This window comes from Megascapheus bottae, chromosome 1 (assembly GCF_031878675.1).
Source record: "Megascapheus bottae isolate mThoBot1 chromosome 1, mThoBot2.hap1, whole genome shotgun sequence".
In the NCBI taxonomy this organism is placed as follows: domain Eukaryota; kingdom Metazoa; phylum Chordata; class Mammalia; order Rodentia; family Geomyidae; genus Megascapheus; species Megascapheus bottae.
In genome coordinates this window covers 102,778,350-102,794,475 of record NC_143509.1, presented here as the reverse complement: position 1 = coordinate 102,794,475, position 16,126 = coordinate 102,778,350, and the positions used below count along the sequence as shown (strand labels likewise).

General features: G+C 55.1%; 1 protein-coding gene across 2 annotated transcripts in view; it reads left to right on the top strand.

Moving 5' to 3' along the window:
- The first annotated feature begins 1,742 nt into the window (after positions 1-1,742).
- The window catches only part of Tmprss2 (transmembrane serine protease 2), a 30,368-nt gene continuing 15,984 nt past the window's right edge, over positions 1,743-16,126 (top strand). The window contains exons 1-3 of one of the 2 annotated variants that reach the window (XM_090349565.1): positions 1,743-1,847; positions 11,923-12,000; positions 14,148-14,370. In XM_090349565.1, coding sequence (XP_090205691.1) covers positions 11,986-12,000; positions 14,148-14,370 — 238 coding nt within the window. In that variant the 5' untranslated portion in view covers positions 1,743-1,847; positions 11,923-11,985. Of the gene's footprint in view, positions 1,848-11,922; positions 12,001-12,169; positions 12,206-14,147; positions 14,371-16,126 lie in introns of those variants that run through there. The other variant, XM_090349557.1, reaches the window with a different exon arrangement.

Genomic DNA, 16,126 nt, shown 5'->3' with positions numbered 1-16,126 from the left:
GTGTGTGTTGATTCTGAAGTTTGAATTCACGGACTGGGTACAATTCCTTAGCTTTTTTGTTTAAGACTGGTGGTGTTCTACCAATTGAGCCACAGATCTACTTTTGGTTGTTAGTTGGAGTCTCTTGGACTTTCCTTCTTGGACTGAACCAGGAACCACAGTCCTAAGATCTCAGCTTCCAGAGCAGCTAGGATTATAGGGATGAGCCAGTGGCAAAGGATGGACTCCCTTTAAATTAAATGGACAGAGGGATGTTTGGCTAGTGGCTTAAACATTGCCTTGGACATGCATGGAGGAGAGGTTTCTGGAAAATGGCATTCAGGGTGGTGAATAGATCAGATGTCTCCCTCCCCGCACTGAGTTTCTTCCAGTCTGTCCTGGGGCTGGGTAGAACCAAAAGGTGGAGGAGGGCTGACCTTGAACTTGGCCTCACTGCATGAGCAGAAATCAGTCATAAGAGCCAACCCTATAATATACGTTCTGTATATCTCCTGCAACCACAGCTGCAATCCGGCTACTCAGGGGGTAGAGAGGGGGAGGACCATAGTTCAAGGCGAGCTGAGGCAAAAAGGTAGCAAGGTCCCAGGGCCATAAAATGAGTGTGGCAACCCACACCTGTCATCCCAGCTACTGGGGAGAAGGCTATGGGTCTGAGGGCAGCCAGGGCAAAAACATTGGTTTCTATCTGAGAAGACAAACAAGCAAATCCAAACCCACGATAGGAAAATGGTGGGGGAAGTGGATCGCATGGCAGAGCACGCCAGCCCAGCCTTGAGGCCCTGAGTTCAAACCTCAGTACGCCCTGCTCCTTGCAAAAGGAAAGCAGACACGACTGGAAACGGTTTAGGGTTGCTTCGCTGGGTTGTGGAGCCAATTCCTGTTGACTGCTGTTGATTTGTGTCTTGAATAGCTCCCCTGGAAGCCTGTGAATTAAATCAAGGTGAGACAGAGGAATGGAAGACAAGTCAGTATTATTTATATGGGCAGGGACAGATGTCCCAGGAGAAATGGGGGACGTGGCTGGGCCCCAGTGGCTTGGATGGGTCATGCCAGCTACTCAGGAAGCGGCTATACCATGATCTCCGTTAAAGACCAGCCACGGGCAGGGGAGTTTGTGACTCTTACCACCAATTAACCAGGTGCAGAGGGGGTGGTAGAATGCCAGCCTGGAGTGGATAGGCCAAGGGGTAGCTCCCAGGGCAGCACTGGCGCACGTGCACAGACAGACACACAGACTGACAGACACACAGACAGACACACAGACTGACAGACACACAGACTGACAGACACACAGACAGACACACAGACTGACAGACACACAGACTGACACAGACAGACAGATAGACACACACACACACACACACACACACACACACACACACACACACACACACACACACACACACACACACACACACACACCCCTTCCCCCGGTCCTTGCTGCCCCGGCAGGCAGACACAGCCGTGACAGTGCCGTCCTTTTCCTGGGTGCGGCCCCGCCTCCCTGGGGTCCGAGGAGACAGCTGGCCGTCCCCGGATTCCCGTGGCGGGTGGGCCTGGGAGGCTCGCGGGCCCCGGCGCGGGGTGCCCGGAGGTGCCGCAGAGGAGTCCCGGCCGGCGCCGCGCCCGGTTCCTTCCGCGTGGCTCCTCCTCCCCGGGCCGCGGCTCGCGCCCGCCCCCTGCCCGCCCGAGGTGACCCGGGGCCGGAGCTCGGGGGTGTCGCCCGGGGCCCAGGGACGCCGCCTCCGGAGGTTAAAACGTGAGCCCGGGAGGGTTGGGACTGGGGCGCCGGGCCGAGGCGGGGACGGCGGGGACGGCGAGGCCCGGGCGCCTCTGCAGTGCGGCAGGTGAGGGTCGTCGGCCGGGGTCCGGGCGCGGGGTGCAGGTGCGCGGGGCGCGGGCAGGCGGGCGGGCGCCGCAGGTGCGCGGGGCGCGGGGCGCGGGGCGCGGGCGGGCGGAGCGCCCTTCCTGGGCGGGCGGGCGCGGCCGGGCTGGGACCTGCCGGGCCGGGATCCCCGGTGCGCGTCTGCCCGGCCGGCCGCTGGTCCTGGGAGCCCCAGTGGCAGGGCGGGGAGGAGAGGCGCGCGGGCCCCGGCCGGAGGGCGCTCCCGGGCCGTCTCCTCGGGGGATCCCCGCCGGGGCGCGGGGGAGACGCTCGCCCCTCGCTCCTTTGTTCGGGGAAATCGCCGCCGCCGCCCGGCCGTTACCTGAACCCCTCCTGCCCCCGGGTCCCCACCGAGCTTGCGAGAGAAACTGGAAACTCCGAGATGCCGGGCGATACGGCCGGCGCGGCGGCCGGGATCGCCCGGACAGGGGCTGCTGGGGCCCCGGGGCCCCGGCCATGGGGAGCCGGCCGGGTCCCGGCGTGCTCGGCCTGCCGGGGCGCAGGCCCGGCCCGGCCCGGCTCCGGGGCGCTGCGGTCCACGGCACCCCGACGGGCCGGCCGTGGGCGCCCTGCGCCCTGCGCCCTGCGCCCGCGCCCGGCTGGAAACCTGCCCTGGGGCCCGCGCGCGTGCCGCGGCCTCCGCACGGGCGGGAAGGGCTGGTCCCGCCAGCCCTGGCGGCTGCAGATCCTCCCCAGGTGCCCGGGCCGGGGGGTTCCCGGAGCCTCCAGCCTTTAGGAGCCCAGCAAAGAAGGGAAGCGCACAGCGGCTTCCCGCGGTGTGTGGAGCCGCTGCGAAGAGCGGAAGTTCACCTGGCGGGGAGGTGAGCGAGAACCGGGAAGCCCGGGCCCGGGCCGGCTGCCCCGGGCTCCTCTGGATCTGAAGGCGCTCCCCACCTCCCGAGCTCCAGGCCTACGCACTGGCCCTTAGCTTTGTTTGCTCTGTCACTTGAGCCAGGGCTGTAATTGGGCTTTGATTTTTGCTGGTTAATTAGAGATTCGAATCTCCCTGACTGTCCCGCCCTGGTCAGCTTCAAACGTTCACCCTCAGATCCCTAGTGCCCAGCTTGAGCCCATCTCCTTCACTCCGCAGTGGCGTCAGAAGAGGGCCAGGTGGGGCAGGAGACTCGTGTGGGGCTTCTTCTGAAGCTGTAGTTCACCTCCGTCCCACCAGGGCCCCCGCCCCCTGGGCGCATGGGGTTCCACGGAACTCCAGGGACACCCCCTGAGCTGAGACCTGTGCCTGGAGACGGAGACTCAACACTTCTGTGCCAGCTGGCACAGCCTGCCCCTGTCCTCAGCTCGGCCATGGGCTTTGTCGTCTTCCACCTTCCTCCCTGCCAGCAGTAGAGACTGCAGGCCAGAGTGGAATGGCAGTCAAAATGGTAGGAAAGGCACGTGGGTCAGGAGCTTGTAAGCTTTGGCCACCTCTTACTCTGTGCCATCAAAGGGGCACGGTGAAGGGTAGAGAAAGGAGGCTTGTTATGTCATGATGCCGCAGGAAGGTAGCATGTTATCCACTGGGTGCAGATATGAATGTTAGATTTGGATAGAGGAAGAATGGTGTGTGTGTGGGGGGGTGTGTGTACATCAACAGACCAGATGCAGATGTGCTCTGGTTGACCCTCCCCTTATCTCAAGTCTGGACTTTGGGGTGTGGTCGTCAGTTCAGGGGAGCAATCTGATTCTCATGAGTTGATTCCTCTTTGACTGAGGATACAGCCTTATCATCCTACGTCATTCTCCTCATTCGAGGGTGGTCTGTCTGTCCTGCCAGGTCCTGCTGCTCTTGCGAGGTAGCTTCAGTCTCTGGTGGTAAAGACGTTCTCAGAGTGACTGCAGAGTAAAGACACATTCAAAATGGAGGCAGGGACACCAAGCTTCTCTCGTGCTTTTAGTGAGTTCAAGGGCCCAAGTAAATAAGCAGAGTTTTTCAGCAAAAGTACTGTAAGTACCTGTTATAAATACACTCTCCACAGACTGAATGAACCCTGGTTGTCTCCACGGCGGGAAGCCCAGCATGAGCCTTTGGGTTTGGGCACTTTTTGAGTTTGCTTGTGAGAAATTCCTACCCCACGTACAGTTTACAAGACTTGTTGCCTGTGAGTGGAGGAAGTTTATTTACTGCACACTGTTCTCTCGGAGACCTTGTGTTCTCTGTCTCCTGGCACTCAAGACAGCTTATGTCTCTCTTGACTAGCATTCCCCACCCCTCCTGTTGCTATGTGCTGGTTCTGAGGCTTGAACTCTCGGCCTGGGCACTGTCCCTAAGCTTTTTGCTCAAGGCTAGTGCTCTAGTACTTGCGCCTCAGTTCCACTTTTGACTTTTTTAGTGGTTCATTGGGGATAAGAGTCTCATGGTCTTTCCTGCCTGGCTGGCTTCCCACTATGATCCTGAGATCTCAGCTGGGATTACAGGTATGAGCTACTGACTGGTACCTGTAAGGACTGGGGGCCTGGAAGAACTTTCCATGTGAAGCTTTCTCTGCACATCTCATTGGTCCTGGGTAGTTGCTTCGCGCCAGTTTGGTCCTTAGTAACTTTTCTCCTTGTACCTCTAATGTTCGTCTTCTAAGAACAGAGTTGGATTATTGCTGGAGCCAAGCCCTGAGCTCTGGAGTATACTCTGCCCTTGGCTGGCTGGCCTGGTAATTGAAGAACTGAGTTTCGTCACACAGGCATTATAATAACACTTGCAGGTATCCATTCATGTGATGATTCTGTTGTCCAGCAACCTGGTTTTTTATAATATAGTCAACTCAGTTATAGGAAAGACAAGGCAGAGAAGAAGTCAGGTCACGGTGCCTCGTGCTTGGTCAGGAGCAGGGCTGGCTGGACCCGGGAGCCTACAGAGCTGTGATCCTCCTGGTGGGTTTTGAGTTTAGGTGTAGGGTGCTTAGAGGGGACCGATGACCGTTGCCCTAGTGTCAGTCCTAAGGTCAGGATGGCACAGAGGTAGATTAAAAGGTTGGGGGGCAGAGTTGCTGAGGAGGTGCAGGAAGTACAGATCCTAGCTGGGCTTTGTGTGGCATTTGTTTGAGTTTCTGTCCAATCTCAGAATGAGTCCTCCTGCTGCCCCACCTCGGCCCTGGCACGATGAGCCCAGGGCCCTGGGAGTTGGAGTGACTTCCTGGGCGATGGGAACGGGGAGTGGGGGGCGCTGGCTCACTGCAGCTCTGTGAGAGCTGGGCCAGTTGCCCTTGTTCTGGGCCTCACCCCCGCCAGGGTCTTCTGGGAGGTGGGAATGAGGCTCCCAGCCTGTCACCCCCATTCTTTCCTGTCTCCGTCATGGGGCGATTCTGGGGGACTCTGTAGTAATGGGCCATCACCCCCACCCCAGTGCTGCACAGACCCCAGGCAGGCAGGACCCAGGCAGCTCAAGTTCTCCCGAGCCCCGTAGGGAGCTGGTTCTGGGAACTCTGCTCAGCCTAAGCCCGAGGCACTAGAGGCAGAAGGGCGCAGAGGCTGGTCAGGTGAGTGGGGGAAGTGCTCTGCTGGTGGGGGTAGAGGGGATGGTCTGGGGCCTGCACCCCTGCAGGTGGCTCTGGAGTCTGGGGCGCTCTCCTTCCTCTGCTGTCTATCCTAGCTGTTCTGTCCCGCAGCCTGCAGTTGTTAAATCACTGCCTGCCTTCCCTGCCCGTCCTGACTTTCTAGGTCACCCACCAGGAAACTGCTCCATGTGGGGCTGACCCAGAAGTATTGGGGGGGGGTCTTTGCAATTGGGAGGTTGGGGATACAGGAGCGTCGTGAGCCTGACAGCTGAGATGGGCCCAAAAGGCTGGTGGGAGGATCCCACCCCACCCTGGGGTTGTGGATGACAGAGGTTGGCACATGATGTGTCCGGCGCCAGGCCACTGTGGATCCAAACAGTCTGTGGGCTCCTGGTGAGGAGCTAGGAGGCTAGATGGTCATCTCGGACAGCCCAAGTGGAGTTGGGGGCCAGAGGGCTAAGCAGAGCCAGTCCTGGGGCTGGCTTTCCCCAGCAGCCACGGGGCAGTGGGCAGGAGAGTGGAGTTGGCGAGGCCACATTGGGGTCAGTGATATCAGTTTTTCAAGGCGGTGGATGGGGAATGCCTTGCATGTACACAGGGTGGATTTTGAAGAGGGCAGGTGACCCAGGACTGGCCTTTTGCTGGGGTGGTGGCGGGCTAGAAACTCTGGGCCCTTTGCATGTGTACACAGGTGAGCTGGCAGGCAGCGGGGTGGCAGGGCAGCAATAAAGAAGCACAGAGGTTGGAAAGGCCTGAGGGCCTGCGTGCCTGAGGTCCAGGGCCTTCACACGGGGCAGCGGGCCCTGAAGACCAGACGCTCCTGTAGGACTGGGGAGCAAGGCTCTGGAGATAGGGCAGACATGTTAGAAACATGTTCCCTCCCTCCGTTCTTTCCTTCTTTCCCCCTTCGCTTCCTTTTCTCCTTCCCTTCCCCTCTTTCCTTTTTTCCTTCCCTCATTCTACTTCCTTTCTTCCTTTTTTTTTTTTTTTAACTATGTGTATGTGTGTGCTGGTACTTGGACTTGAACTCAAGGCTTGGCTGCTGTCTCTTAGCTTTTTCACAGAAGGCTGGTGCTGTACCACTTGAGCCATAGCTCCACTTCTATCTTTTTGGTGATTAATTGGAGGTAAGAGCATCACTAACTTTCCTGCCTGGGCTGGCTTTGAACCTCGATCCTCAGATCTCAGCCTCTTGAGTAGCTAGGATTACAGGTGTGAGTTGCTAGGCCTGGTTAGGCCAGGCTGTCTAATGGCTTATTTGAGGGTTGAGGCCTGGTGTCAAATTCCCCTGCAGCTACTTGCTTCCCCAGGGGCTGCCCCCACAGGGTGTGGCCCGAGTGCATAGGTCTGGACTCTACAAACAGGATCTTAGAGATGGTTCTGTGGAATTCTGGTTTCAGGACCAGGTTTTGACTTGAACTTCGTGATGGAGACAGATTCCCTGAGCTCAGTCACCATTCCTGGTGGCAGTTCACCTCAGGAGCTCGTGGCTGCCTTGAGCCCCTGTCCAAATAGATCCTTAGATGGTGGAAGGCAAACAGCTGTGTGTCCTGTACCCCTGGAGCCCTCAGGCCAGGCAGGGTCCTTGCTCAGAACTGGTGACTTGGTCATGCAATGAGGTCACACTTGCCTAGTGGGCGCACACGCTGGACCCGTCCGTGTGTCACCTGCTCTCTATGGCCACGAGGCTGGTGATGGCTTCTTTCTCTTTGTTCTATTTCATCTTACTCATCTAGGCAAGAAACGGAGAAAGAGAAGGAAGGAAGGAAGGAAGGGAGAGAGGGAGGGAGGGATGAAGGAAAGAAGGAAGAAAAGAAAGGAAAGAAGAAAGGAGTGAGCCAGACTTGATTCCTGCCCTAAAAAGTTTGTAATCTCCTTGGGACAATGCGGTATTCATACGAAAAGAAACTTGGATTGTACAGGTGAGCCTTTTGTGAGCTCTCTCTCTCTTTCTCGTTTTCTTTCGCTCTCTCTCTCTCTCTCTCTCCCCACTGCTTCTCTTCTCTGTTTTCTCTCCCCCCCTCCTCGCCCTCTCCCCCTCTCCCTCCGCCTCCTCTGCAGGACTCCCTATCAGCCATGCAGGCCTTCTTCTCGTGGGTTCATGCTTGTGCGTCTTGGACTCTCACTGAAGTCCCAGCTGTAGTCTTGCGTGAGCCTGACGGGGTTCTCGCCCTGGAGAGGATGGATGGTGCACTGAGAGCGTCACAGGAAGTTTCTCTGTGACACGTGTTTCTGGATGTGGGGTGTTACTGGTGGTGGTCGGGTGATCTTGGGGGTGGAAGTTAAGAGTGCAGACAATAGGGGCTCCCTTGTACCTCCGGCAATTTGAGCAGCCTCAGGGGAGGCACAGCAGTATATGTGTGTGTGTGTGTGTGTGTGTGTGTGTGTGTGTGTGTGTAGGGGACCTCAGGTGCTGCAACTCACTGTCCCCGACTTTGGTTGTTTGAAAAAAAGTCTCTAGAAGATATTTCAGAGACCTGATAAGCTACAGCATGGAGCTCTTCTTGTTCTGGGAGCCACGTTGCCACACTGTGGACACAAACTGGATTCCACAGTATTGTTCTGGCTTGCCCATGGCCAGGCAGGGTGGGTGACCCAGGAGCTGCCCTGTGACAGGGTAGTCTACGAAGGAGCAGGGATGTGGAGAGGACCTGAAAGGAGGAGGGGAGGACAGCCAGGAGAAGCAGCTGGCTCCTTCTGCATCTCCCCTGTTCCCCTTAAAGGAAGATTTCCTAGAGTGCTGGCATGTGACTGACTGCTTTCCAGAACCCAGAACATGTGTCCGCCCTTTACATGGTGGAAGAGGACTGCTAACAGGGCTGTGTCTTGACACCCAAATTGTATGCTGTTCCTCTCAGAGACCAGCCTATGTGGCCCGTGGTCTCCTGTGCTGTGGAAATGCAGTTTTCATGTCTTTATTTTTATGTATTTATTTTTATGGTGGTGGTACTGGGGCTTGAACTCAGCCCCTCATGCTCTCACTTGTCTTTTTCACTCAAGGCTGCAACTCTACCACTTGTGCCATACCTCCACTTCCAGGTTTTTGCCGGCTAGTCGGAGATCAGAGCGCTCCAGGCTTTCCTGCCCAGGCTGCTCTTGAACCTTGATGCTCAGATCTCAACCTCCAGGGTAACGAAGATTACAGGGGTGAGCCCTCAGCACCCAGTTTTGAAGGGCAGTGTTGAGACAGATTGGACTGAGGGGTTCGCTGGGTATTTTTCGATGCTCTTCTTGCAAACCCAGTTCCAGTGCAAGCTCCCACCTTCCTTCCACCCATCTTGGCCCCAGGAGGCACCCAGAAAACCCTTTCAGAGCCCATGGTCCCAGAGCTGGACCCCCTCCACGTTTCTGGCTCCAGTGTTTCCTGGGCCATGGGATGGCGGGTGAGGTAAGATTGTCCAGTCGCTTGCTTCTGGAACCGGCGGCTTCCACTGGGCAGTTCCTGGCTGCGGCTGTCTCTGCTCCTTCCTTCCCTGGCGTCCCTGCTCTCCCTGTTAGAGATTTGCCACTGAACAGCAAGCAGGGATTTTGAGCGCGCAGTCCGCCGGGCTTCCTGAGGGCTCCTCCAGCGGGGAGCCTGCCCCTAGATGACATTTCCACATCCTGAAACTTCAACCAAACCTGTAACTGCGGAGATAGCCGCGCTGTAGGAGGAGCTGCTTGACAGGGTGGACGCAAAGAGGGAGTGTGTGTCCACTCGCTATTCTGAAAGAACTGGGGCAGGGGCTTGCTCCTGTCAATTAGCAAGAGAGTGGGCCTTACCCCGTGTCTGGCCTGGAGTCCTTCACAAGGTAGACAAAGGAAAGGTGCATTAGCCTGGGTCAGGCACATCATTTTAATCGCTGTGTATGCTTTCCATTTCAGTGGTGACCCCTCTCACCCAGAAAACCATTGACTTTGTTTTTAATCTTAAAAGTCATCTCAGTGCTCTCCACATGGCCTGCTTCTTCTGTCTTATCTGCACATCAAGAGTCAGTAACTGGGTGCATGAGTTCAAAGTCATACACATAGTTTTATATTTCACAGGTTGTTGGTGTGTCATGGTCCTTCAGCTCAGGGTCTGGGCGCTGTCCCTGAGCTCTTCAGCTCAAGGCTAACGTTCTACCCGTTGAGCCACAGCGCCTCTTCTGTTTTCTGGTGGTTAATTGGAGATAAGAGTCTCAAGGACTTTAGTGCCTGGGCTGGCTTTGAACCATGATCCTCAGATCTCAGCCTCTGGAGAAGCTAGGATTACAGGCGTGAGCCACCACGCCCAGCTGTATCTTTCTTTCTTTCTTTCTTTCTTTCTTTCTTTCTTTCTTTCTTTCTTTCTTTTGCCAGTCCTGGGGCTTGAGCTTAGGGCATGAGCTTTTTCCTCAAGACTAGCACTCTGCCACTTGAACCACAGCACCACTTCTGGCTTTTCTATGTATGTGATACCAAGGAATGGAACCTGGGTATTTGTGCATGCTAGGCAAGCACGCTACCATTAGGCCAAACTCCCGGCCCCTGTATCTTTCTTTTTAACTGGAGCTTTCGCTTGACTTTTTGCTGCTCATAGCTTGTGCTCTACCATTCAAGCCATGCCTCCAGACTGGAGTTTTGCTGATTAGTTGGTGAGGCACGTCTCACGGACTTTTCTGCCTGAGTTAACACTGAATCATGATCCTTAGATCTCAGCCTCCTGAGATGCTAGGGTTACAGGCTGTAAACCTCTAGTGCCTGGAAGTTTTGGGGTATCTTGTTGTTTAATTATCCAGATATTAACTTTGGTTAGGAGATACAATAGCAATGTCCACTGAGCTCGGAAAGGGTTATTCCTGTCGCCTGCTTGAAGCACACACCTCATGCAAGTCTACACACCAGCCCCAACCCCATGGTGGACTAGACATTCTTCCGCTTTAGAGTACTGCTTATGGAAGCAAGACTCAGGCCGCATTTCCTGCCATTGCCCGTGCAGTGCCTTGGCTAGCCTGTAGTGGTTTTTCTGGACTCCTGCAGGCGGAGGAGCCAGGGCCCAGGACCAGAGCCGATGTGCACAGGGGGGGCCGGGGAGGGCCTGATCCCACAGGGAGGTGGCAGTCACAGCATCTCCATGGCCTTGGCTGTGGGGTGTGTTGTTTGTGCGGGGAATCTGTGGTGTGCCAGGCTCTTTTCCAATGATGTTGCCTTCTAGATGGACAACAAGGAAGCCATTTCTCAGGAGATTTGTGGGTCCTTTTCAGATTTTTAAGCTCAGCTGGAGAAGTGGAGAATCGTTCCAGGGGAGAGGGGAGGAGGAAGGAAGGAAGGCAGGAAGGGAGGGAGGGAGGGAGGGAGGGAAGAAGGGAAGGAAGGAGGTGGGAAGGGAAGGGAAAGAAAGAAAAGGGAAGGTTTGGCAACACCTTATTAAGGAAAGGAGATAGGTTCTTGATTCAGTGGGCTCTTCAGGGGAGAGCAGAGTAAGCGTGACTCTGAGTATGCGATAGAGTGGGGCTTGGGAGCAGGCAGGCAGGCGGATGGAAAGTCACCATGAATGAACGAGGGGGATTCTGCCTGGACAGGGTTCTTGTTGAAGGTTGGCCGGTGGAGGCTTAGAACCTGCTGTGGACAGAATGTCCAGGTGGCAGGGTGGGGACCTGCTCTGGATGGCGTGACTGTGTGTCCAGGTATCGGGATGGGGGCTCCTGGCAAGCTGACATAACAGGATTCTTTCTAAAACTAGATTCTGTGCGGAAGCAAGCAGAGAGGGTCAGAGGCCGGAGAGTCTGGTGTCAGGGAGTCCTGGCAGGAGTGAGGCTTGGCAGGAATATGCAAGTGTCTCTGGGTGTCATGGTAACTCTTTACACAGGACTACTAGCGAGGCTAGGACAACCAACGCTTTTCTCATTACTACTAAACTTGGCTGTGTGTGTGTGTGTGTGTGTGCATGCGTGTGTGTGTGTGCATGCGTGTGCACTCATGCACATGTGTCAGTACTAGGGCTTGAACTCAGGGCCTTGCACTCTTAGTTGTCCATTTTTTTTTCTTTTTGCTGGCTAACTGGAGCTATGAGTGTCAAAGACTTACCTGTCCAGGTGGCGTTCAGTCTGTTATCCTACAAGCTTAGCCTCCTCAGTAGTCAGGATTGCAGGCATGAGACACCAGCATGGTTGCCTCTTGTGTAGTTTTGTTTATTAACTTCTCCTTTTGGTAGGTGGAACACCTCAAGGGCTGTGGGGGGGGGAGTGGCCCCTGGAGAGGGGGCTCAATGGGGCAGTTGGTTCTGGAGACCTGGACTCAGCCTGGGGCATTCTCCTGGGCGCTGCTCTGAGTGTTGGGGTGCTCGCCCTTCCTTCTTCCTGGACATGGTAGTTAAACTTGCAGCCTGGCTCTCACCCCAAGGGCAGGCCTGGCTCCAGGACAGAACTAGGCTGTGCTAGGCTAGATGGCACAGATTTGCTTTGTGAGGAAAGGGGGGGGGGAGCAGAGGTGGGAATTGCAGTTTGTTCTGGGGAAAGGCAGCCTTTCTGAGCCTTCTGGTTCTTTCCAGGTTGATCGTCAAAGCTAGCCAGGGTGGCACTGTTACAGGCTTGTGCTTCTTTCTTCCAGGTGGGCTTCAGGGAGACAGAGGCGCGTCTTCACCCTGATGCTGCTGCTGCTGCTGGAACCAGGATGGCTTTAAACTCAGTACGTGGTTAATTATTACCTGGCAGGCCTTCCCTCAGCTCCTGTTCCTCTGGTAGTACCACAGCGGATACTGGTCAGCGTTTTTAAGAGCCAAGTGGGGGGGGGGTTGGGGGAGGGTGTGACTGGTGTTCAAGGTGTGGTCTGGAGTGGCGGTCAGGGGTGGAGCCAGGCCTGCATGGAAGGAACTGGAAGACTCTGCTGCCGGGTAAAAGTCTGTCGTCTCGGTCACCCCTCCTTTCTGTTTTGGGAGTTGGGGAGGGGGAAGTGTGCTTTCAGATAGCCTTGGGGGGGCATTGCACATGGACAAGGCACTGGGCAGACCGTTGTCCCTGTCCCCAGAGCTCACTCCCAGGGGAATCCAGTTGGTGTCCCCTGTCATTTTCTTTCACCTGGTACCTGAAAAAAGTGCACTCAGTACAACTTCCTGCTTAGAAAAGTATGTTCCTAGACCACCAATGGTGCCTAATACTTACCTTTGACTGCCTGGCTCAGGAATTCTCCCAGATAGCTCTGGCCGGATGGGGTGACACATTGTTTGAGTGTCTGGACGGAGGCCAGAGGCTCGTGCTGACGTCTGAACTCTGTTGCTCTCATCGAGACCAGAGATGGTGGTTTACTTTTCCTTCTAGCCTGGCGTCCAGTAGTAATCTGTGGACTTGTGGAGGACAGAGTGACTGAGGCCTTTGCCCAATGGAACCCCGGGAGTCTGCATGTGACCCAGTCTTGACTAACCTCCTTTCCTGGAGGCCCCCCCAGGAAAATCCTTCACTTAGTGGCCTCCTCTCAGGGAGTCCAGCATGGAGCAGCACAACTGCTCTGTGAGGCTGAGGCCACGAGAGGCGAGAGTGGAAACCGGGGAGGAGAGGGCTGCATGTGGAAGAAACGCACACAGGCATGGAGTCCAAAGACAGGCCAGCCATCCAGACACCGAGGAGAGTCAGGAAAAGGAGGCACCACTGCCTCCAGCCCATGATCCCAGCCTCTCAGGAGGCTGAGATCTGAGGATCCAGACTCGAGGCAGAAAAAGTGTGTGGGAGGAGGGCTGTGGTTGAGCAGGAGCTGGGAATGTATTGCTGTGGCCCGGGGTGTGTCTTCCGTGTTGGTGTGTGTACACACTTTGACCCAGAAAGAAATTCCACTGGGAGTAAAGAATCCATGTCTCGGGCACACACACAAGTACTGTGTAAGGACTTTTACTCCAGAAGCACCTCTAACAGAGCCCTGGGCGAGAGTGACAGGTACACGATGGCAGGGCTGGAGACAGGAGGACTGGGCGGGTCTGCAATGCAGCTTCTCTCTGCATGGTGACTGAGCTGTTCAGGGACCTGCACCGTCAGGCCCCAAACTCATCCTGAACACAGAGTCTGGCACCAAGTGAGGGCTGAGATGTTCGTGGCTCCTGACCTCAGGGAGCTTCTGCTGGCCTGGCTCACGACTGACCGCCCGACCTGCAGGAGAGTCCTGGGTATTATAGCATCATTTATAGGCCATTCAGAACTGGGTTGAAGGAAGCTGACAAGAAACACGTGTGTCTGTCCTGTCTTATACCACGATTTCAGGAGCCCTGTACCAGCCAGACATCCATTCCTCACTCCTGTAGAGGTAGATGGTCTCCATGGGTTTCTTTACATTTTTTTCCTGATTTTTATCCTTCTCCTCCTCATTAGTATCATCTGTGGAACTGGGGATCGAACTCTGACCGTGGCATTTGCCAGTCACGTGCTCTTTCACTGGAGCCGCACTGCTACTGTTTTATGTGTACATGGTTTCTGAAGCAGGGTCTCCTGCTTTTGCCTGGCCTGGTTTAGAGCTGTGATGTTCCTGTGTCTTCCTCCTCTGTAGCTGGATTACAGACATAACTGGGCTCTATATTTATTACAGTTTTCTCTCTATGGAATCCCAGTTATTTGTCAGTTTTTCTTCAATTTAAAGAGTAAATAGCAAGAAGAGGAAACAAAAAAGTAAAATAAACAAGAACAACAAAAACCCATGGTCAATTGAGGGTTGTAGATTATATAGTACAGAGCTGGTAATGCTAGAAACTTGACAAAATTATCAACGTTCTATTGGAATCTGTGGGTGTGCCATCTGACATTCCATCAGGGTAAACTAGAGGTTGAAGTCATATCTTCTTTCCACCTATTTAGGGGCCGCCACCAGGTATTGGACCCTTCTATGAGAACCATGGGTACCAGCCAGAGCACCTGTACTCCCAGCCGCAAGCTGACTCTCCCAGTCCATACGTGGCGTTTCCGTCTTCGTACTATCCATCCCCCGTCCCCCAGTACACCCAGAAAGTCCCCACGCATACCTCCAGCCCGGCCATCGGCGTGCAGCCTCAGTCGTCTTCAGGACCAATGCATGCCTCAAGTAGGAGCCTCTTTTTGTGTTTATTTTCCGTAATGGGCCCCAGTTTCCGGGTCTGCCTTCTCTGATGGGCTCTTGTTTCCACCTGCTCTCTCGCTGACTCTGCCACGGAGGTGCCGGCCTGCCTGAGCCTGCCTGACCTCGAGGCCAGGTCTCGCCTCTGGTCGTAGAGACCTCTGTCCTCCCGTCCAGCCTTAGCGGCTGTCCTTAAGTCTTCCGTCATTCTTGGTCTCTGTCTATGGCTCATGGATCCATCTTTGGTAAATGGCAAATCTCTCTTGGGTGGGAATGAATGATCTAACATGTGTTCTGGCTTGTAGTGACTTGAATACAGCAGGTGAGATGTAACATAGTCACATTACTTTGGGGTCAGTGACTGGCACACATTTAGTGTGTCCTCACCACTACTAGAGAGCCCAGAAGAGCCGCTGACAGGTTGAAGATTGAAGTTCTTTTGCAAATCGCTCCAGTTCTTCCTTTCTCTCTGTCCTTTGAGCTCGAGGGTCTGCAGATTCTTGGTTCTGGCTTCAGAGGTGGGCACGGTCCAGGCGTGGGACCTAGGCACTTCACCGCTGTTAAGGCTGGGTTTGTGAAGTAGCAGCATGTCTGAGCGAGCTGCGCAGCCAGGGATGGGGGTGAAGCCAGCTTCCACGTCCTCGTCTGCACCCCGGGCCTCCCAGCAGCAGCCTGCTCTCTTCTCCACACAGCTGAGTGGCAGCTTCCATCTCCCACGTGTCAGTGGCATCTTCATCTTCTCTCCTCTCTCCTTCAGCTGGGTTTCCCTCATCCCCGCCTTCAACTCCCCGAGGATTCTTCCCTCTCTTCCTCCCTCCTTTCTCCTCCCTCCTCCCTCCTCCTCTTCCTTCTTACATTTGGCAAGTATCATTTTATTTCTTTTTGGCAGTCCTGGGCTTGAGCTCAGGGCCTGAGCACTGTCCTTGGACCTTCTTAAGGCTAGAGCTCTACCACTTGAGCCTCAGCACCACTTCAGGCTTTTTTCTGTGTGTGTGGTACTGAGGAATTGAACCTGGGTCTTCGTGCATGCTAGGCAAGCACTTTACCACTAGGCCAAACTCCTGGCCCGGACAAGCTTTGAAACCATTCTCCAAGTTGTTATTCCAGACCCCGCCCCCCCACCAGAGTATAAGTGGTGGTTTATTTTTGTTTTTAATCCATTTGCTCTAGCAAGCCCTGGAAATGTTTCGTTTGACTGGCCAGGCTTAGATCTCTGCAAGCCTGCATTTGCACATTCAAAGATTCCCCAGTCCTGGGGTGCACATGGCTGAGAGTCACCAGAGGCCTCCAGTGAGCCATGCCCGCCTGGACGGAGGCGCAGTGGTCATGGGGACCCGCTCCTCTAGCAGTGGCCCTTGTACTCAGAGGCGAGATGAGTCCTCTGTGCACTTGCTCTAAGAACCTGGCAGATGCCAGGGGCTGGTGGCTTATGCTTCTAATCCCAGCTCCTCAGGAGGCTGAGATGTGAGAGGCACAGTTCAAAGCCAGCCTGGGCAGGAATGTCCATGAAACTTTTATCTCCAGTTAACCAGAAAAAAAAAAGTGCCAGAAGTGGAAGCATGGCCCAAGTGGTAGAGGACCAGCCTTGAGCAAAAAAGCTCAGGGACAGCACCTAGGCCCCAAGTTCAAGCACTTAGTACTAACATACACACACACTCACACACACACACACACACACACACACAGAACTAGAAAGATGACTCCCCTCCCCCCCAAGTGAGGTTCAGCAGCCTGAAACATGAGG